Genomic DNA, 22,364 nt, shown 5'->3' on the forward strand with positions numbered 1-22,364 from the left:
TCTTCAATAAAGCTGTGTCCAGCACTGTTTATTCAATTCAGAATTCACGTAGGCAGCTAGCCATTTAACTCTGCCAATATCACTGCTGTGGCTTTTATGTCTGCTTAAATTTCCCACACTTCAATTTGCCTATGAAGTACTCAATATCCTGATACTCTGGGGGAATAAAACTGCCGTCTCTTTCTCCCCACCATCCATTTCCTTCTTTACTGGAACAGTATTTCAATATTAAATCACTTTTTTTTTTAAAAAAAGCAAAGTTTAATAACACAATTTTTCCAATGGACCTGTACCAGCTCTCAACTGAAACAGTGGTGGGCAACTGGTGGCTGTGTCATGTGACCAGCAGCAACATCCATTTTTCAGCTGTCTGCATTGTTCTTGCTTTAGGCCCAGTTTGCAACAAGTTGGATAAAGATGTGCTAGCTTTATTGGAGAATTCTTACCATAGGGAAATTTGCAAGCTGTAGTGCAAGTTATATTGGATACCAAATCAATGCAGGAGAACAAAGTGTTAATCTTGTTCATTCCTAGTCATTCCCAATGCCATAAGCCTTTGTCACTTCTTTTAACCTAGATCTTGGGCAGAAAATTGGCTGTTTCTTCACCGGATTTGCCTGAACTATATTTAAACAATAATCAGTCATTGCTAAATCTTTAATCCTGGAATGCAGAACTCCAGCTTTTCACCTTCCTCTGCTTCTTCCAACCTTATGGACTTTGCCTTTTCTACTCATTCAACTGCCTTCATCACTGCCACACCCTACAACAAACATTCCCCAGTCCTACCTCATGAGCCTTACACCATCTGGTGCTTTCAGAGATTCACCTTCCAGTTCAATGATCACATTTTTCCTGGTTCCAAAGCTATCTGGCAGCATTAGATTCCCTCTCAAGTATTGTTCCCTCCCACGTTCAAATCAATCTTCAAATCCATCACCTGTCTGCGAAGTCCTCATTTTGCTGTCTCCAGATCAGAGGTTATCTACAATCTTTCAGCTAGCTTTTTGTCACACCATATTACTAATAAAGTCTTTACCAAAAATGTGGTTTTATTCCCCCCACTTTGCTGACAGCAACAAAACACCAGACCTCATTCTCCTCTCATGCCAGTTGCCGCCTTTGAAATAGTTGACCACTTCATCTTCTGGCACAACATTCTGCTTTGTTCCATACCTAAAGCCAGAGAATCAACTTTTCATTTTCCTTCCAACTCTCACCACCTCCAGAGATCCATCTTTCTTTGACTTTTATTTCTCAACCACATGCTACCTGCTGGAGAAATCATTGGCTTCCATGCTACGATACAGGTCTCTGAAATACCTCTCCCAACTATTAACTCACTTACAATTGACAGCCAACATCGAATGATCAAAAATTTCCTCATGCAAAATAAGAGACAAAGACATTGGTTTCATTATTATAGAACTCAGCTTCAGCTACTATACCCACCCCAGGAAATTAAGAGTCATATGGCAAACAGATCCCTTGGCACAACACATCCAGGCTCATCTGAAAAAAGCCAGCTTGATATAGCACTTGATACTGATGAGTACTTTTTCTTCTAGTGCAAACTGCTCATCTTCATTTCTAAAATTGCTTGGCTCTGGTCCAACCTCATCCAGAGGTTACCAACTCAAGACTGGACCACTCCATTGTTTCTACATCAGTCCCCGATCTATCCCACATGAATGTACCTTTCTAAACACTGAATAAGCATCCCACATACTTATGACCCATTCACACTGCAACGCATGGACTTTAAAATCTTAAGTTTTCAAAAACTTGTACCACATCAATTATACCATCTGTACACCACCAGAATCTCCAAATGAACAAGCACATGTATGGATGTGCAGAACACATCTACCTGCTAGTTTACATGATCCAAGATGTAGGATAATCTAGATTAAAACAGCTCTTATCAGAAAAATAAGACAATGTACACTGTGGAAGCTAGCTTTTATTGACATCATCTGCAAACATTCAACATTTAAAGTGAATTTTACTTCTATAGTTTACAACAGCATGTTGTACTGTGAAATTAGGCCTAATATCAGACACCAATTTAAAGGAAGATTTAAACAATTTCTAAATAATCCAGAACTAAAAAATTAACCAAAGCACTAATTTTAACCAAAATATAAATAAAGGTTTGTGTGGGTATGATGCACTTACAGTACACTGACTGAAGCATTATGTAGTCTTACATCAGGCAGTCAGGTGCCACACAGCAGAGCAATCAGGAGCAGAACACATTACAAGGGTTGCATTCTCTTTAATTTGCTTAAGTGAAGGTGCTCTGCAGTACACAAAGCTATGGCTGCCTAGAGGGAGGTGATACTGCAGTGGACATCAGATATCAAGTCCTAACCACGCTCAGGACACTTGCAGTACACGCATGGTGTTGGTGGATCCAGATCCTGGGCGCCAGCCAGTCAGTACAATCACTAGGTCACACGGCTTGAAGAAACCACGAGCCTTGCCTGAAAGTCAAAGTGATCAATTAATTATGAAGAATTGTTTCAATCATACTTTGCCTTCATTCTCAAAAGATTCATGCAGATATTCTAAAACCCCCCAATATTACAAAAGTGAGTTTGCAGACTTAACCTACCAACTTCCATTGCAAAATTCACTCTGTGATCAACGTCATCAGACCAGACAGCATCAGCTGGTGGTTTGAAGAGGACTGGGAAGATACCCCGGTAAAGGTGGGCCTGACGTGCAGTCTGAGGTTCACGAGTTACAGCAATAATGGGAGCTCGTGGGCGATATCTGGACACCAGGTGTGCAGACCTAAGCAGAAATGGCAAGGTTAGAAAACAAAGGGGAAATAGGTAAACTTGTGTGAGAGTTTCATACCAATTCCACTCAATTTCAGCCCTCCACTGCCTGAAATACTGCCCAACTTGTACTTAGACAAAGGCCAAGTTATTTTTAACCCAGCTTTCCCAAACAGCTAACAAATGCCAAGCAGAATTGTTAGACCAAATGGAGGCTAAAAAAAATAAAATCAGTCTCTGGCATCCCCAAGTTTCTTTTACTGAAACTAGGATCTCAACAAAAATATTTTAAACTATGGTTCTGTAATTATTACTGCCAAGCAGAAAAACAGCCAAGAGCTGTTGTAGTGCAGGTTTCCCGCATTCCTAGAACATTCAGATTTCAGCCAATCTGCTGAATAAATTATAGATGTTACAGAACTGAACAAAAACTCGGACTCACTACTTACATCATATAGTCAGGCTCTATTCTTGCAAGCCATCTGACAGTCAACCAGCATCAAGGCTCACTAAATCAACTTAGAGGAATGTAATAATTGCTTCATTCAGGACATGGGCAATGCTGTGTGTTGATTTGACTTGATAAATTCAATTTGAAAGAATTACAAAAAATAATTGATGACATCAAGTTAATTTGGTTTTCCTTCATGTTGTGTGAACTGGGATGTCACTACATTTTAAACACAGCACGACATTTTTTGCCCACTCTTTAATCCTATTAAATGCTCAACTGGCATCCAGTATTGCAATACCCAGTACCGACAATTCAAGCCTCTTTTAATAGCTCATCTAATAGGGTGTTATTTTAAGGGTAACAAAAATGCAACCAGAACAGCAAATCCCAACTAGCTCAAAACATTGTATGGTTTTGTATTCTACACAGTACATAATTCCCAGTTGTGACATTTGGACTGAACAGAAAATGTTCACCACCCCCAAACTCAGCCATGAAACAGCAAAGGCAAGGTGCTTTATTTTCTCATATTAACCAAAATCCTTTGCCAATTTAGCCTCCCTTTCAGACTGCCTTGTCATACAAGATGCAGCTTGTTAGAAACTAGCACCCATTTGTATAGACTGAGACAACAACCAGGCCTGAGAGTTTTCACAACACTTCTCTGCACCAATTTGGAACCCAGTCTCTTTATGCTGCTAAGCAATAGGTCTGCAGCCACACCCCCTTCAAAACATCAGAGCAGTCCAAAATATGCAAAGAATTCATCGTCAAAGTACACTTTCATTGAGGCTGAAAATTCAAGTCTAAATCTTCCATTGACTGCATCCCACTAGCCAAATAGATAAAGAACATTCATGCACAAAAATATGCTACAGTATAGAAAACCTACATGCAAGTCAGTCATTTCCCTGCTGAGACCATTTAACTGTTAGCTATCAGCTCAGGAGAAACCCACAGTGAAGAGAGCAGCTAGGTTTTGTACTGTCAGCTCTGCCACTGCACCAAACAGCCACTGAAGAGGTCGAGTCAATGCAGCCAGATCTTCGCTTCAGAATGCCAAGGAAAAGCGTGCGACAGGTGCTCAGCAACAATGTTCATCACTATACAGGTCAAAGTCCACAAAAACCTGGACATTAAAGATTCCAAAGCATACAGTGCTACTGCACAACAGTATTATCTGGCACTGCAATTGCTACCATGGGCCACATGTATAGCAAGAAAGCAATGTCATGGATATACAAACATAGAATGAAATCAAGTCCAAAGATGAAGCCATTCACAAAGCACAGAGCAGATGCTAACAAGCACCTTGGAAAAGGCTAGATGGACAAAAGGCAGCCAGAAATAAATATCAGCAGACAAGCATCATAAAAGGTAGAATTAAGATGACATGGCTACCAAGGAAAATAACTCCACTGATCATTTTTCAGATTAAGATGTCAAAGCAGAATCACAACAGGGCTCTGCAGGATAAAAGATGCAGTGGATAGGCGCACATTCAGAGGGAAACAGCAGCATGTATATAAAGCATAGGGGTAATCAAAGAACAGCAAATATAACCCCCTTTACAAAAGGCAGAAGATCAGAATGGATAATATACCAGAAACTTTACTTGCTGATGAAATAATTGGAAGAGGAAAATCAGGATAGATTTGCATAAAGTTCATTTTGAATTATCTAGTACTGACTTTCAGGAGGCCCATGATGAAAAATATCATAGAAGGTACTGATCATGAAGTTAAAATTGGGGATAAGGCAGAAGAGATTGATAGATGGCTAGAAAGCCAGAAAAGGAAGGAGTCCAGTAAACAAAATACTGTAGCTGTCCAAGACAAGTGATCTGAACACAGATTAATGTTTTGTTGAAACTTGCCAGTCAGCAAATTAGGTTAATTATGAAGAGCAGCACCAAAACAGAAAAAGACTGGCTTCAAAGTGAGCAGATAAATTCAAAATAGCGTGCGAGGCTGCCCATTTCATGTAGAGGAAAGAATCACCTTCAGAAGCCATGAAACTTAGGAGGGATAGATCAGAAAAGAAATTTGGAATTGCAACATAATGTAGAGTGCAAAGAACTGGTCAACATGCAAGAAAATGGGGTGGGGGGTGAAAACAAATCACACCAAGTACTATATGGAGTTTTGGACACTAAACAATGGATAAAAGAATGAGAAAGTATTTTCAAAGATGTAAAGTCAAGATGCAACAGAACAAATTGGCTGGGGTTCTCTTTGGATTTACCAATTAAATATTTTACTGTGATGACATGGAGACTATTCAGCCAATCTAGTCTATGCTGGCTCACACCGAAACCAGTCTCATTCCCCTCACTTATTCCCATAACTCATTCTCTCATACCCATCAGTTCCCCTGGCACTCAACTACACAAGGTGCAAATTACAGCAGCCAATTAACCTCCAGCATGCCTTTGGGCTTGTGGAAAACAGAGCACTCAGGGAACCTAGTCATGGGGAGAATGCACAAACTCCACACAGACAATGAGGTTAGGACCAAACCTTGGTTCTTGTAGCCCAGTAGCAACACTTACTGCCACTGCACCACAAAGTGTTCAATAAGGTGAACACAAATTCTTAACTTGCACAAGAATCTTGAACAGATGGACAAATACAAGATGGTACTGAAAATAAAGAACACGTTTCTTCATAGCGGAAGGTGAAAGTGACATGAAGTGGTTCCTGCAGAGATTACTGATGTATTTACAGTAAGGCAGAATGGATAAAAGTAGGGAGAACATTGAGAAGGCAATTAGAGTGGAGGGAGACTTGAGGATTATAAATAATGGAATAAGTGGGTTAGGCCAAAAAGGTCTGATGCCACCTGTAGATTTTATGGGAGTGACTTAGTTTGTTCATTGTTTAAAAGTTAATTTAAATTAGCTGCTTATTATACATTTACTGAAGATAAGCTCTATGTTTACACAAAGGTCCTTACTCTTTTAAAAAACCTTTCCAGTGTTTTTTATGGAATGGGATTTGTGGATGGGTAGTTTGGGGAAGGAGATAAGTCAGAACACTTCTGAAAGTCCACCTGCAAGACTGACAGACTTAGGACCAGGACCATGTAGCCCAGCAGGATCATGCTGGTTATCAGAGCAATCCCACTCTGCCTCCTTTTCAATTAAGGTCTCATGTCTATCAACTCCCATGATTTTTTTTTGCCATTGATCTACACAAAGGGGCAATTTACATCACTCAATTAACCTCAGACTTTAAAAATACTGAGGACTGCTAAAGTCTTAACCACATTTGTTGTTAAGCATGGTGTCAGACTTCAGGTTACAAAGGAGAGCAAATGAAGATATACCCAAATTTTCCCTTGGCCCATTTGCAAAGGCAGTTTTGATTAAGAGAAATTAGCACTGGTTTCATGCCATAGTACTCAATTCCCAGTGAGTGTTTAATAATTACTTTTCTTGCCCATCGTGAAAGACTGTTTAAAGGAAGTTGTTTAAATTGTGAAGACACATCCCACAAGAAATCCACAAATTAGTGGGGTCATGTTCCTGACTGGGTATATCTGCTAGTTTCATATCATATCTGCATAACTGTACATACATAGTACTGAATGTAATAGTGTGAGACATGGTCCTGCACCAATTTTAACAGAAATAATATTGCACATAGGCACCGCATAAAATCAGATTGACATTTTAAGTTGGACAGCTCTTTGCACTCTACAGGAGAAAGGATAACCAGCTGATGGGACAAAAATAGGCTTGCAAAATGTCAACGGTTCAGGGACAAGCAATGGAATCATTCCTACCTTCCAGACTTAGTCAGCACTATCACAGCAGCAGCACAGCACTTGAAAGATGCCTCCACAGCACCAATGGCTGCCACATCAGATGGATCACGAGAAAGTGGTGACAAGCGACGCAGCTCTTCAAATAGCTGCCTGTGGTACATGGCAGCTTCAGCCTCTCGAGCAATCTGCAGATGCCATACAAAACAGCACCAGGGAAGGGAACAGTCCGGTCAGTTACCACTTCTGCCATGTTAATCCTAACTTCACCTTGTGCAGCTTCTCAGCCTACTTTCACCTACCTTCCAAGCCTAACTGAGCCAATTGTTGGACCTGGTGAACACAACCCGGCAATAGGTTGGGCACATTACTTCTGGATGTATGAATGAACAAAGATTGTTCTGTAACCAACCTACATTGCATCAAATTTCTCCCATGCCAATTGGAATAGCTTCAAACTTGAGATTTGGCTATCCAGCCACCAGGCCATTTGACAAACCAGAAGCCTGAAAGGAGAAATGGTTAACTCAACCTGCATAGCATCAGTCATTTACTACTCTACCTGCCAGATTTGGTCAGGACTATAATACCAGCAGCAAGGCATTTAAAAGAGGCCTGCACAGCACCAATGGCAGCAGTCTCCGTTGTGTCTACCGTGGGAGGTGCTAGATGAGCGATCTCCGAATACAATTGTCGATGGTACATTGCAGCCTCTGCCTCACGAGCTATCTGTAAGCCACAAAATAAAACAGGAACAGAGAAAGATGCAAGAGAGTGTCAGGTATACATGCAACATTAGTGAAAGCAAGATTTAGGTAGTTGTGCAAGATTTGCATTACAGGAATGTTTAGTAGAATGAGAATCAAAGCTTACTATTCCAGCATAATAAGTGTGCTAGTTGATTAGTAAGAGAAGGATGGTTTCCTAATTTAAAGTTGTGAGGAGTCAGTTTTTGACATTTGAGACCAATTCCCTATTGCAGCTTTCAATTAGCAAAGGTGTTCAAGCTGTAAAGATCCAAATTGTGAAGAGATTTTAAACAATGGCCCCAGCCTACTGCATGCAAGTTGCACAACTGCACTTAAAATATGCTAATGTTCCAGACCATGCAAATGAGAGAAATACATGCAAATTTAGTGCTCTATTGCAAAATTAAACTAAGCAAATTAAAACAATGCATACTATTAGTCTAACAAATTAACTGGATTGGATAGGTCCCTATATAATTAAAATGTGATGCAGGGAGTAGGGTTAGGGAAGAAAAAGTAAAAATGATACCAAAAGGTCTTCCAGCAAGTGCTGTTGAAACATCGCACTTATACTTCGTATTCCCACTGGAGTCAAACTGTCATCTTGTAATAAGCAGTTTATAAACAAAAGATCGTTGATCTTGTGCATTAGATTTCAAACCAAGTTCCCTCCCAAGTTCTTTCATAATAGCAATGAAGTGTAAAATTGGGTTTGGAAAAAATAACAAAGTATGGCACATTCTCTTCCACACTAGTAGAGGTGCTCAAACACTTCCATGGAAATAGGTATACAAATGCAGACTCCATATTGGTGAATAGTTTCCAGATTCAAGCAAGCAGACTTTACAACATGCAAGTGTTAAGTATAAGCTGTGCTACAAATCCATTGGTTACACACTATTTTCGTCAAGCTAATTATACAAGATACAAGATTTAAGTTTAGATTCAGGTAGAGGCCACTGTTCTGAATAAGTGAATTTCAGGTTTTTCTACATGACTGAACAAATAACAAGGCAAAAGTACACTTTCAGCATTAAAATTTTGCATGCATCTAGGACATTTAAAAAAGTTTTTAAAATCTGGAAAAAATGCCACTTAAGACTCAAGATCTTGGATATTGAAATTACTAACTTCTAATGCATGGCTTCACTTTTCAATGTATTTGCACTACTACATACCAAGAATTGTTGTAGGTGCACCACTATAATAACTGTTCAATATACTAGAAAACTCAAAAAAGCATCAATTATGAATTTAAGCACCTCTCTAATGCTTGACAACTGGACCCAACATTACTAACTGTGTTGTTCTGGTCACCACACTATAGGAAAGATTCGATTGCACCAGGGAAGGTGCAGAGGAGATTCATTAGGACATTGCCTGGATTGGAGTGTTTTCAGTTAGGAGAAGTGATTAGGCTGGGCTTTATTTTCCTAGGAGCAGAGAAGGCCGAAGAGATAGCAGACTGAGGTATACAAAGTTCTGAGGGACGTAGACTAGATACCGAGAAATCTTCACCCTTAGAGATCTGTGACTAGACAGAACAAAAGATAGAGGGTATCTGGGATAAGACTTACCCGGGGGTGGTTGAAATAGGGAACAAACCTTCAGAAGGGGTGGTGGAGGCAGATACAATGTAGTATTTAGATTAACAGTGACAGTGGAAAATAGAATTAGCATAGATTATGTACTTGTTAGCTAGTATGCACAAGTTAAATTGAAGGGCCCACTTCCATGCTGTATTACTGCTTCCTTTCCAATATTCATGTTAGCTCTGAGCACTTGAGTTGAATGGTAAATAAAGATTAGGAGTTTTTCAACTTCCAAATTTGATAGGGAAATCTCAGGCAGTTAGTTCTGCAGAGGCAATGTTAGTCATGCAGTGCAGTGAACTTTCAAATGGCCTAAAGCAAATGTGACCTTTTTGGATCTGCATGACTGAAGGCACCATATGCAAGCAACTGCAAGCCTGAAGGCAGCATTAACAAGGCCAACAAGCTAGTGATAAAGTTGTCAAAATTGGTTTTTACAGATGAGAAGCATGAACAACGCAGTTTAAAAAAGTCAAAGATCTAGAGCTACAAGGCACTGAAGAATAGTATCACTTCCAATGTTCCCAATTTCAGCCAAATTTGAAGATATCAGAGCTAGCAAGTTTTCTTAAAGAAAAATCTTGAAGTCAGTGGTTCAGATATTTCAGGTCATTTAAAATATTGCACTTTTATCAACACACTATGAAAGCTAAACCTTCATTTAGTAACATTTTTCCCCACCTGTCACTATACCAAAGTTCAGTGGCACAGCAGGTCTTGCTGAGAGACCCAACATTTCTCAGAAGTGGACAAGTTATCACTCTAATCCCACAGCAGGGGGAAGCAAACACTGACTTGGGATGGGAAGAGAGCAATAGTGACAAAAATTGTTCAGAGGGAGACTTGTGTCACTTCTGGCATAGAAGTCTGGTAGGGATTCTAGGTTTGTGCATTTGGCTGGAAAGGGGAAGGCACTTAACTATTTTAAATAACTATTAATTATTTTTGAGTTTGATTTTTAACCATCTTAAAAATTTACTTCAATTTTACAATTAAAATTTCTCAAATGTTAAAGACAATTCATATCTTTGATCCTTAAAGATGAAAAAGGCTCCATGCTTAGCTTTTACTACACACCAGTTGGGGACTTCCAGGGTAGTGTATCTGTACAACTGTGTGGTGAGCCATGAGGATGACCAGCTAAGTGCAGGTATGCAGATAGCAGGCCAGATCCATCATAATCCAGCCAAATGCAATCACATCCAAAAACCATTGGAACAGAAAGCAACCTTTTCCCCTCATTCAGGCCAGTGAGTCTTTCCTTTCCAAAGGATGCTTCTAGTCTGAGCATTAAACTACTGGAACAAGTCCAATTTATTGACCAAGCATGAATGTGGGGGAAAGGAAAAAAATTTACAAAGATTGACAAAGTAAAAGTCAGCAGCATAGATATAGGTGTACATGTTGTACAGGTGGATAGTACCAATTTTTGCATTAAAAAGCACAGAATCAGAATTCTGATAAATTTGCCTTGGTTAACTTCAGTCATATCTAAAATGTTTTAATTTTGCTGTTGCTTCTGAACATTGAGCTGCACATTTAAATTCAGTTCATTAATTGGCAAAATTATAGCCACTGTGCATGGCAACATTTAGTTTGCAAGGGTAAAATAGCAACCAAACCCAAATTAAAAGTTTCTGATCTTCCTGTCAGCACAGCACCAAATAAAGCTATTGCAAACTTGGCAGAACACTGTATAAGTGACATTTTCATTTGACAATAAACTAGATTTCATGCAACAGCAAAAGTTGAATCTTCAATAAAAGCCACACAGTCTATTAAGGATTTCCCACATGAATTATTCAATATTTCAAGTATATACACACACTTAAATTGTTTTTGCAAATACTGTAAGCAAAAGGCAAGCCAATTTTTTGGACATGAAGTAACCAGTTGATCCACCAAACATTTCAGTGTGCAAGACCAAGTCAAATGCTCTGAAATCTTGATTAACAGTATACTAAACTTCAAGTTTTAAATTTGTCACATCAAATTTAAAAACATTTTCATTACAAAATGGAAACAAACAAAGTTTATTTTGGCATTGATGATGAATTCAATTGGTTGAACTCTGAAAAATTATGAACAGCATTGGTTTGGTGTAGGGATTTCAGATACTGCAGGGGTCAGCAGCACTTGCTCTTCAATGAACTGGACCACAAGCTTTTAAATGGGTAGCAGAGTGAGGATGCAATTTGAAAAATGAATTACAAGTAAAAGGTTATGGGAAAGCAACTAAAGAAAAAAATAAATTCTGAAGTGGAGCTTGGGAATTTCTAATCTCCATGAAGGCAGGGGTGTGAGGAAAATGGCTGCAAGGCAAGAAACTGTCCATAGGTAACAAAAACCCTGACAAATAAATCTAATAAAGTGAGAAATGTATTTCAGGAAAACAAACATGCAATAAAAGGAATAAGTACAGCAAAGCTTAGAAAGTGTTTTTGTGGATTTGACCAGCTTTAGCTTGCCTGCACAAGCTAGTAACATTCAGAGGAAAACTTATAACTTGAGGCTCAATAACCTCAGTTAGACAACCCTGTGGCATTTTTTTTCCCACTCTTATAATGGTGTGCACAAAGGTGAAAGAATGATCTGGTCTTCATGGATAGACATTTGAGCTATATTGTGTTTGGAAACAACAGACATGAACAGAGGTTGTTCATGCATGGAACCAACTGAGTTAATTCCTTGCAAGCATTTGTCAACACATGATACAAGCTGCTGCTAAGACAACCTCAAAGAAATGTTAAAAAAAAGTTTGACCAAGATCAATGGAGCTATAATTAAAAAAATGTGAGTGTATGGTGTTTCTCCATGTGTGCTACCACTGAGGTGGTAGTGTCATACATTTCTCCCCACACCCCCCCCCCCCCCCCCCCCCCCCCCCATCCCAACATTTTAGGATTATTTTCCTTATCCCAGACATTGTGTAATTGGCCAGGGAGGGGGAAAAGCACAATGGTATGAAGCAGTGTGATACTAAGCAGGTTTGATGGACCAACTGGATCTTCACCTAACATGTTTAACTCTTGCAGAACATACACATTATAAACAAGGATCCTGAAATATACAAATACTCAATCCAATAATTAAAACTTAACATGCTTTAAACCACTGGTTTAATTTAGCAAACCAAACTAGCCAAGCATGGTAAACTCAGCTTTATATATTTTTAAAAACAAAAAGCTCATGCTAATTAAACTGAACTGTCAATGAAGCAAATTAATAACTAGTCAGAGTATGATCAACTTGCTAATATGATGGTTGAGATAAACAAAACAAGTAGCACATAGCTCCAAGGCAGAAAGCAAAGCATCAACTATTTTGATGATTACAATTTATGAAACAGTTCAATAGTCAAGGAATCTAGAGACTGGAATTGCAAATCCTCATGGCCACTTGCAAACTGCAAGACCACTGTATGAACATTTCATTTCCCTGCAATTGAACAGCAACCCCAAAGGAGTCTTAAACACACTGCTATGGCCTCTACCTTCCACAAATATGAATTGCAACCAAAAGTTGGTCAGGAAACAAGGTTAATGTTAACTACATACCAAGTGCTGCATTTTACAGCCTCAAGGGGGTAGTCTCCTTTTGCAGTTTCTCCAGACAACATGATGCAATCTGCACCATCTAGTACAGCATTAGCTACATCACTGCCCTCGGCTCGGGTGGGTCTGGGTTTCTTGATCATACTCTCCAACATCGCAAGTACAAAAAAAGATAGATATATTTTGTGAACTTGACTTTTTGTCCTTGAAGCTTATGGGAGCTCATCTCACTATAAAACTACGTGTTGGGATATGAAGTGCTAACAGATGTTGCACTGTTAAAAATCTCCAGCTCTGTTGGATAACCAGTGTTGCAAGATGTGAATATCACAGATGTTTTGCTAAAGCAAATAATGTGGATAAAAAGCGGAGAAAACAACATGCAAAATTGCTCCACAGTCATTGATGTTCACATGATACCGAATGACAATTACTCCACCCCTTCCCTGTAGTCAACAATTAGCCCAAGGGACAAGATGAATTTGGCTAGTTAACCAAGTTCCAAATACAATTGAGCAGTCACTAAACAGGACAAATCTTGACAATTTTATTTACACTTCAGTAGGACACAAGATGCGAATTAAGAACAGTGCTTTTCCAGATTTGGGATGAGGCAAGTAAGTGCAACTCTGCATGTGCATGGTAACAGGTGTTAATTCTGACAATAGAATGCAATTTAAAAGTTAAGTGTCTTCATCATGAATACCCACCCAACTTGACAAACAAGCTTTTGCAAAAAACTCACTTACATTTCAATCTGGTATATTTACACCCCAGTTGAGACCCCTAGTAGACAGAACCATTGAGATGCAACTTCTTATTTTCTTAAATACAGATGACCATTTGAGTTTATGGCAGCTTTCAGAGTATTCTCAGCCTCATTCCCTAATTTCCCTGTACCTGCTCTCATACCAACACAACCCAATTCTCCAATCACCCCCTACACAGCCAATTTAGCAGTGTTGGAATGTGGTATGAAGTTTATGCAACTGGGGAGGGGATTCCATGAGTAATAGGAAGACCATACAAACTCCAAATATGAAACAGAGGACTGAACTGGTGTCACTAATTGTTGCACCACAGTGATAGATGCGAATGTCTGCCATCTGTACAAACTTAATATAAATTACCCTTCACAAATCTCTTATGGAATACAGCCACATGCACCAGTTACTAGGAACAATATTCATCTCAGGCACACAATTTTAGACCAAATTTGGGGCATGGGAAAGAAGGAGAAAACTATACCTGAGTAGCACAGATGATAGGTTTGCCAGCTCTGTTACAACGTCCAATCATCATCTTCTGAGCAAGGAAAACTTTCTCAGCAGGGATTTCGATGCCCAGGTCACCACGAGCAACCATGATGCCATCACTGGCCTCCAGGACCTCATCAAATCTGAAAAACAAATATATATTAAGCAGCTAGTATGGACTCTTTACAAATCACACTTGGTCTAGTTGGGGTGAGGGAGGATATTTTATTCAGTGTAAATTACTTCTGCAGTATTGGGTATTGCATACTCCACTTAATCCAATCCACCCTTGACTTCTCCAAAGAGGAGACCACATCAAATATAATGCACAAAACTGCTAAGTACTACTCAAACTATTATTTCACTTGGGAGGATTGTTTACATCCCTTAGTACTGGGAAAGGAGAGATGTAGTACATATCGCCTCGCATGCAACCATATGGCAAGGTGATACAAGAAAGGATGTGGGGTGTTGCTGAAGTAGTAGTAAACCAGGGAGACAAAGGGGAGGGAATAAGGAATCTGGTTCCTTCAGCAGGCTGAAGAGGAGTAGAGATGATATGAAAGCATGACATTGAAGATGGTGGAAATTAAGAACATGTCCTATCAAATGTGGAGGCTAGTGGTGTGGAAGAACAAGTAAAACCTTATCCTTGCTCTGGGTGGGAGAGTATGGCGAGGGCTGAAGGGCAGCAAATGGGTCAGATGGGGTTGAAGCACCATTAACTACAAGAGGAGAATCCAGAGTTAAGGAAAATGAAGACTTTCAGAAGCACCAGTGTGAAAAATATAGTCATCAGAAGAGGGCCTAGAGAAGAAAATGGAATATTATTGCAGAAAGCTGGAAAGGGAGAGTGCAGAAAGGCATTTAAATTAACTCTGGCCTGCAACATATTGCACATTCCTTGTAGTTGTATAGACTAAATCATCCCAGCCCTAGGTTATCACTGCACCAGGGTCAACCACCTTCAGTGGCCTTCCATTATACCAGAAGGTTGGAGGTTTCCATATTTTGTCATGACACAAGACCATCTGGCCCACTGAATCTATGCCAGCTCAAGAATCCCATTCCCTCACTAACATACCCTGCAGCTAATTTTCTATGCATTCCCTACTGCTGTTCTACCAACCACCAACATGAGGGGCTATTGATGGTAGCCAATTAACCCACAAACCAGCATAACTTGGGATGTGGAGGAAACCCACAAATAACAGGGACAATGCAGGTCAGTATTGAACCTGGGTCAGTGGAGCTGAGAAGCAGCAGCTCTACTAGCTACATCACTGCTGTCCACCGATCAATTCAGTTTGTAGATCCCCAAATTTTGTCCATGCCAGCGTGCAGCAACACCAAGAAAACATTCAGGCAGAGGCCAGTAAGTGACATCTGTGCACGAATGTCAGTCATGACCATCTCCAATACAGAAACTAAACCCTAACATTCAGTGTTATTTCCATCAGCAAATTCCTACTATCACAAGGGTTACTACTGACCAGAAACAACTTGCACATACTACAAGAGCAAGTCAGATGCTGTCCTGCAGCAAGCAACCTACCAACCAACACCATTCCAGCATCTACATTAGTGTGATGAATACTCTCCACTTGCTTGGAGGAATGTAGCTCCAACACAAACTCACCAACACCCAATAATTAGTCAGCCAGACAAGTACCCCTCCATCCATTTGCTCTAATACAGTGCACCATGGTCATAGCGAGTACCATTTACAGAATGCACTGCAGTTACTTGCTTTAGGTTTTGCCAAGAGAACCTCCACTGCCAAGGATAACAGGCACACAGAAGGCTGCCATTTACAGCTTCCCCTTTAAGATTTCTATACTGGGATATTGTGCACTTTGTCACTTTTCCTTCAGCTGGGCCCAAATCCTAGAACTCCATAACCAACAGTACTGTGGGAGTATCAACAGAAGAACTACTGGCTCAAGGCTCATGAACACTTCAATGACAATTAGGGATGGTGAATAAATGATGGAATAGCCAAAGTTATCTACATCTCCAAAATAACTGGAACAAACTACTTCCACTTGTTGGGGTGTCAGTGATTCCAGGACATGGTTTACAAATTAGTCAGATCTTTTCAGAAGTCAAACACTTGCATGAAAAGATGAGGCATTTGAAACACTTTGCCAAAAACAAATGAATCTAGGTCAATTGCTTATTTCAACTTCTATTCCATCAATATTTTTGTTAACAGAAGCAATTCAAGCACATGGAACAAAGACAGGTATTTGGAGCTAGGATTACTGATAACCCATCAGTGGGTTTCAGTGACTTAAAGGTCTATTCTTGGTATTATAATCTGTACGTATTTTGCGACTGGTAGCTATTTCATTTACCATATAACATTTGCAAGGCTGTCAACCACTCACCGACGAACTCCCTCATGGTTCTCAATTTTGCTGATAATTTTGATCTTCTTTCCTTTCTCACCAAGGACAGCTCGCACAGCATCGACATCAGCACCCTTACGAATGAAAGAGGCAAACACCATGTCTACTCCTTGCTCCACACCAAATTTTAGGTCTTGGATATCTTTCTCTGAGACAGCTGGAAGGTCAACAGCTGCTCCTGGCAAGTTGACACCTTTTTTGCTACCCAGGAAACCACCATTCTCAACCTCAGTATTACAATAGTCTGCACCTGTAAATTAAGTGAAGGAAATGTAAATAGCAATAACCAAACTTATGATACAGGTAAACCTGAAGCATCAAGGAGAAACAACTGAATGATAAAAATCTAGCAAGTAGACAAAAATATTACTGCATTCCAACAACCTCTGTTGATTCCAAGACTACGAAGCAAACAAATTTACTATTCTTGCCTTGTCTAGAATTGCATAGACTTGAAACAGTGGTCAACTTAAATATCCTTCAAAATATTCTAGCAAGCCATTCAGTTCAGGGGCAATTAAGGATACACACTAACCTTGTCAGGGATTGCATTACGGAGGTTCATGGCTGTCACATGACAACACTGACCCCATCTGGTCAGAAGACACACCACTGTCAATGTTTGGCTCCACCCCAACCACCTGCACACACCTGATGATTGGTCGCTTTAAATACCTTAGTACCTGGCACACTCAGGCAATTGGCCTGTTTGAACTACCTGGGCTGGACCATCCAGCCCTCCAGCAGTATAAAGAGTGCCACATGCTTGGTTCTGTCTGAGATAAGCTGTGTACTGCTTAAGAGTAATTAGTTAAGGATCCCTGGGACCATAGAGCCATGCTTGCACTGAGAGCAAGAGGGGTGGCAGACAGCGTATTGTTTCTTCCTTGATTTGTTTTGTGTGCATGCATCTCACCCTTGTTGCGATCCTCCCCACGTTCACAATCACCTGTGTATATTGCCCCCATTATCTTTTCCTGTGTCTTTGTAAATAAAATCCTTCCTTGTCAGACTGTTTGGAGTCCTTTACTTTCAAGATCTTTCGAATCTCTCACAACAGGGATGTCCCCATTTCCTGAAGCAACTTGAAATCTAGCTACGAAGTATGAAACAAAATCCAAACTTTAAGTACTCAAGCATCATACTATCACACAAGTCAGGGCACATGACAAAAATGAACTTGAATCCAATCTCAAGGGAAACAAATGGGCAGAATATAGTAATAGTGCCAGAGCACAGAAAAAGTGTTTTTAAAATCTAAAGTACAGGGACATTAGTTAACCAAAACTACTGAGGCTTCTAATATTAGGATAGTCCATGACGTAACACTTACCTTTGTCCAATACACGGAGAGCAATTAAGCCATCATCCACATAGATTCTGCTATCTTTATCAACCACTTTAGTCAGATTCTTGTAGTCCAACCACAGGATATTTTCATCACACTTCTCTTTATAGGCATCATCCAGTGTGATTTTAAGCTTAGCTCCTTTCTTCAGTTCAACTTCAGCAGTGCCACTCTGCAGCAAAACAAAATGGCAAATCAGACAAGCCAACTTAAGGAGACAAGAGACTGCAGATCCTGGAGTCTGGAGCAACAAAATCTGCTGGAAGAACTGAGCAGGTCAAGCAGCATCTGTGGGAGGAAAGGAATTGTCAATGTTTTGGGTCAAAACCTTACATCAGGACAGAGGCAAGACAGCCAAATAAAGAGAACTTTAAGATTGCACGAAGATCAGATCACGTAGTCAGATGCAGTATCATTTAAGCCTGTATGATTATTCTCAAATGCAAGTAAATTTGCACACAAAATCAATAGTTCATAAAGATTATGCCCAGAACAAGAAAGCTCTGCAGTCCTAGCACATCTAGTCAAGAATGGTGGTGGACAATTAAACAGCTAACAAGAGGCCGTGGTTCCATTACCAGCTCCAGTGCCAAAGGGAGAAGCATTCGCAACCATGTTCAGCCAGAATGGCCACACCAACAGCTACTACCTTGTTTCTAATGAGCATATGGGCACGTGTGCAGTGCATACTGGGGCACTATAGCTACAAGAGCAGGAATGTGTTGGAAGTTGCAGCAAAGTGCTCATGCTCCCAACCATGAAGAGGAGGAAAAGGTGATGTGTTGGTCAAGTCACAGACCATTTCACTTCAGGCAAATGTCAGTTCTCAGCCTGCATCAACATCGGAAATATTTGGGGCTCATTAGAAAAAACTGCTCCTTTTTGCCATCAGCACCACCATGGAACAGGTCAACCAGCTTATCAAGGTCCCAGCTCAATAGAAAATTGGGGTGGGTGAAGTGCTGTTGGCATCCTTGGGCAAAATAAGCTGTCTGATGGCCACTTTGCCCCCTTATCAGTGTGCCTCAACATAGTATACCAGCAATGCACATTAACAAGTGATTAAAAAGATAAAACATGTGCCAAAAGAAAACAAATCCTGCCAAGTCTGATTATATGAGCAATTGAGACTGGAATTAGAGGACTTCCTGTTTTAAAATAGTTGTAATTTCAAACTAACAATTCCTTTTCCTGATCCTTGCAGCCTGTGTGACTTAAAACTATTTTGACAATTTTCAAATAAATTTGTACTGACAAAAGATCAATGCAAAAGTAATAAATAGAGATTCCTATACTCTTATGCCTCTGGTTTAAACACAGCATCTCAAACAATCAAGTACAATCACTTTGCATCTTCTGCACTGAAGTATGGCTTTTTTTAAAAAAACTGACAACTAGCTTTGTAGGAAGCACAATAATAATGAGAAGTGACACGTTCACTTTTCTAACCTCCTACAATTAAGCATCACATTCAGCAGAGAAAAGTAATGGAACAGAATTCAAATACAAGTTGAACTTAATGACCAGCAGCCAAGATAAGCAGTGCTGCCTACTTCAACCTCCAGACAAAAAAGTTATTGTTTACCATGTCGTTTTATAACAAGGCCAACTATACTGTCATGTAGTATTTCTGAACCACTTAACTTTACAACACCCACAAACATTGGGTTCAAGCGAAACATTTACGTAGAATACTTACTCCCTTGATAAGTCCAGTGCGAATTTCAGGTCCTTTTGTGTCCAAAGCAATGGCAACTGGCCTATAGTTGATGGGGTTGTCAGCAAAGCTTTCTGTGGCCTCACGGACATTCTTGATTGTCTCTGCATGGTACTGCAAGTAAGAGTTCAATTTAGTTCATTCTGCAATTTGGAAATGCCTTTCAGAACATTTTTTAGCTTCCAAAGAATGTTTTGAACAAAGTTATTAGAAGTTCAATGCTACACATAGGCACCCAAATGCCATAAAGTATACTTCAAAACAGTTTGACAAGAATATTTTTGAAAGTGGCATGTCTAATTTTATGCAAAAATTTGAACACCTGGAAAAATGCCCAGAAATCACTAATTTTTGAATTTATGTAAATAAAGATCATATAAACAGACATCAACAACTTAATGCATCTGCAAGACTAAACCTACACAAGTGGTTCTTCATATGGATATCATCAAATATTACAATTATATTGCATTTTGCTTCAGGATCTCTGCATCATTCCTTGTGCTGAAGTGCAAAAATCCAATCAAATTGAATGCAGACTAAAATCCAAACGGACAGACGAAGCATCCTAATCTTCCCTACCAAAGTCACTATTTCAGTCAAAGTGCTTCCCACCTTCCATTACCAAACCACCAATGCTTTTGTTTCAAAAGCTTGGTACCCAAAATAAACTACATTAAAACATTCAGAACTCCTCTCAACCTGAATAGACACCTCAACAGCAATGTGTTTTACATATATGCAGGCAAGTCTTTTTTCAAAAAAAGTTACAAGCTACAAAATTTGATGTGGATAAGGGGTCAGAACCATTTATTCTGCAAAGTATTCTGATGGCAAAATTAAACAAATCAGAAATGAATCCAGTCCAAATGTTATCTTTATTGACCAGAGCCACAGGCAATTTTACAATACTTTCACGAAGCTGATGACTGGCCACGTGAACAATTACAATGCTTTGTGAAAACAATTTAATTGTGTCCCACTGTTGTAGGAGAACTAGATAGATACTTTTAGGCTAGACAAGGCTAGACAAGAATAAATCTATTCAGAGGACTGACCTATTCCCAAATAGCTTTGTTAACAATTCCACGCTAATTGATCACACTAGTTATTGTATTGAGTGTTAAAATCTTTCATTCCCCTTGAAAACCAGGTAAATATTACTTGAGAGCTTTATTCAAACTCAGGGACTAAAGAAAAACTGTTGAAGTTTTAAATCAACGTTTCATGGGAGCAGATTCTAGACACCTGGGAAACAGATGCCAACAATTTCTGACAGGCTGTAGCATCTTATACGTGCAAGGTTTTATGTTCAATTTAAGGTGGCACAGTGACAGGTTGTACAGCTGTTGCCTGGGTGCAGTGGTTTCCTCCCACATTCCAAAGAAGTGTGGGTGGACAAGTTGATTGGTCACTAATTTGAGAGTGGGGTTGTTGGGAGGGGGGCGGGGGGGGGAAGGAAAGTGAAGGGGAATGTGAGAAGGAAAAAGACTACAGGGAAAATTAGTGGGTGAAAGATTGCAATGCAGATCCGCACAGGGCTAAACAAAATGGCCTCCACATCACAAGGAAAAAACATTGAAAACAGACCAATTCTACCAGCACTCCATTACTGCATAATAAATGATATGAAGGAAATTATTAGTTTAAATAAGTGCACTGGAATTGCAGTGTGTAGATGCCAAAAACAGCCAATTCTGGGAGTGCAGTTCAGTCAAGGATGGTGTGCCAAGTTTCCAATGAAGCTAGGACTAGTTACACATACATGTCAGGGTAGGAACTTAAAATGGGGCAATTGCTTCATGTAATTTCTGCACACTGACTTCGATTAGCAGAATTATCTTTTCATTATTTGTATCATTCATGGTACAATATCCATAAAGCATCCAGTGCCAGTATATGGAATGGATACAATTTGTTACACATCATAGCCACAAGATCTATAAATAGGCAAGTTTGATCGATGGATCATATTACATTTCATTTGACCTATACCATGCAGACAGTTTTAACAGCTGCAAAGGTCCAGCAGTCACAGCTGTCCTTGCTGACTAGCCAGTATTTGATAGGTCAAGCATGTCAAACCCTGATCTTTGACCCAATATTCTCCAATTACTTTGAACTTTCCAACCAATAAAGCTTTTCTTAAAATACTACGCAAGGGATCCCTATAATGGGTATATACAAATCCAGAAGGGACAGCTTCCAGTGTAAGTTTTTGCAACATCTATTAATAGAGAACAGCAGCCAGTGGTTATGGTTATACCTTGTATTTAAGTATAGCTGTAATCAGATTAACCTTGACGTGCAGCCAGCATAAAGCTTTAAACTAGTGATTATCCAGATGATTCCCTCCTTCCCCCTACCACCCAACTACCAGAGGTTATCTCAGCCAGACCAGAGAAAGCAAACCTTTGCATAGGTATAAACCTGTATTTAAACCACAACAGTATTTCAAAAAGATGAGCTGCATGAAATTCAACATCTTAAAAAGATACATTAAATAATTTTTTTAAACCCATGACACTTTGTTAAAAACTAATGAGATTCTAGGATTCAATGTGGAAAAATTCATCTGCTCAATATTCATTACAGCTTTACCTTCATATTCCTATACTAAACTTTGTTTTAAGTACCTTTAAACTTCATTTAAATCACATACTTCTGTACTCCAGGAGGTACAACCCTAATTGTGAACTCTATCCTCATTAAACCTTGTCCCTTTCTGGTAG

At 39.6% G+C, this 22,364-nt stretch overlaps 1 protein-coding gene across 1 annotated transcript in view; it reads right to left on the reverse strand.

The window, feature by feature from the left end:
* Nucleotides 1-1,945: 1,945 nt before the first annotated feature.
* The window catches only part of pkma (pyruvate kinase M1/2a), a 29,588-nt gene continuing 9,169 nt past the window's right edge, over nucleotides 1,946-22,364 (reverse strand). The window contains exons 4-11 of the mRNA XM_052042457.1: nucleotides 19,615-19,746; nucleotides 17,901-18,087; nucleotides 16,547-16,817; nucleotides 14,150-14,299; nucleotides 12,897-13,056; nucleotides 7,027-7,193; nucleotides 2,618-2,799; nucleotides 1,946-2,486 (exon numbers count right to left, since the gene is read on the reverse strand). Coding sequence (XP_051898417.1) covers nucleotides 2,380-2,486; nucleotides 2,618-2,799; nucleotides 7,027-7,193; nucleotides 12,897-13,056; nucleotides 14,150-14,299; nucleotides 16,547-16,817; nucleotides 17,901-18,087; nucleotides 19,615-19,746 — 1,356 coding nt within the window. The 3' untranslated portion in view covers nucleotides 1,946-2,379. The remainder of the gene's footprint in view (nucleotides 2,487-2,617; nucleotides 2,800-7,026; nucleotides 7,194-12,896; nucleotides 13,057-14,149; nucleotides 14,300-16,546; nucleotides 16,818-17,900; nucleotides 18,088-19,614; nucleotides 19,747-22,364) is intronic.

Source organism: Pristis pectinata, chromosome 32 (assembly GCF_009764475.1).
Source record: "Pristis pectinata isolate sPriPec2 chromosome 32, sPriPec2.1.pri, whole genome shotgun sequence".
Classification (NCBI taxonomy): Eukaryota; Metazoa; Chordata; class Chondrichthyes; order Rhinopristiformes; family Pristidae; genus Pristis; species Pristis pectinata.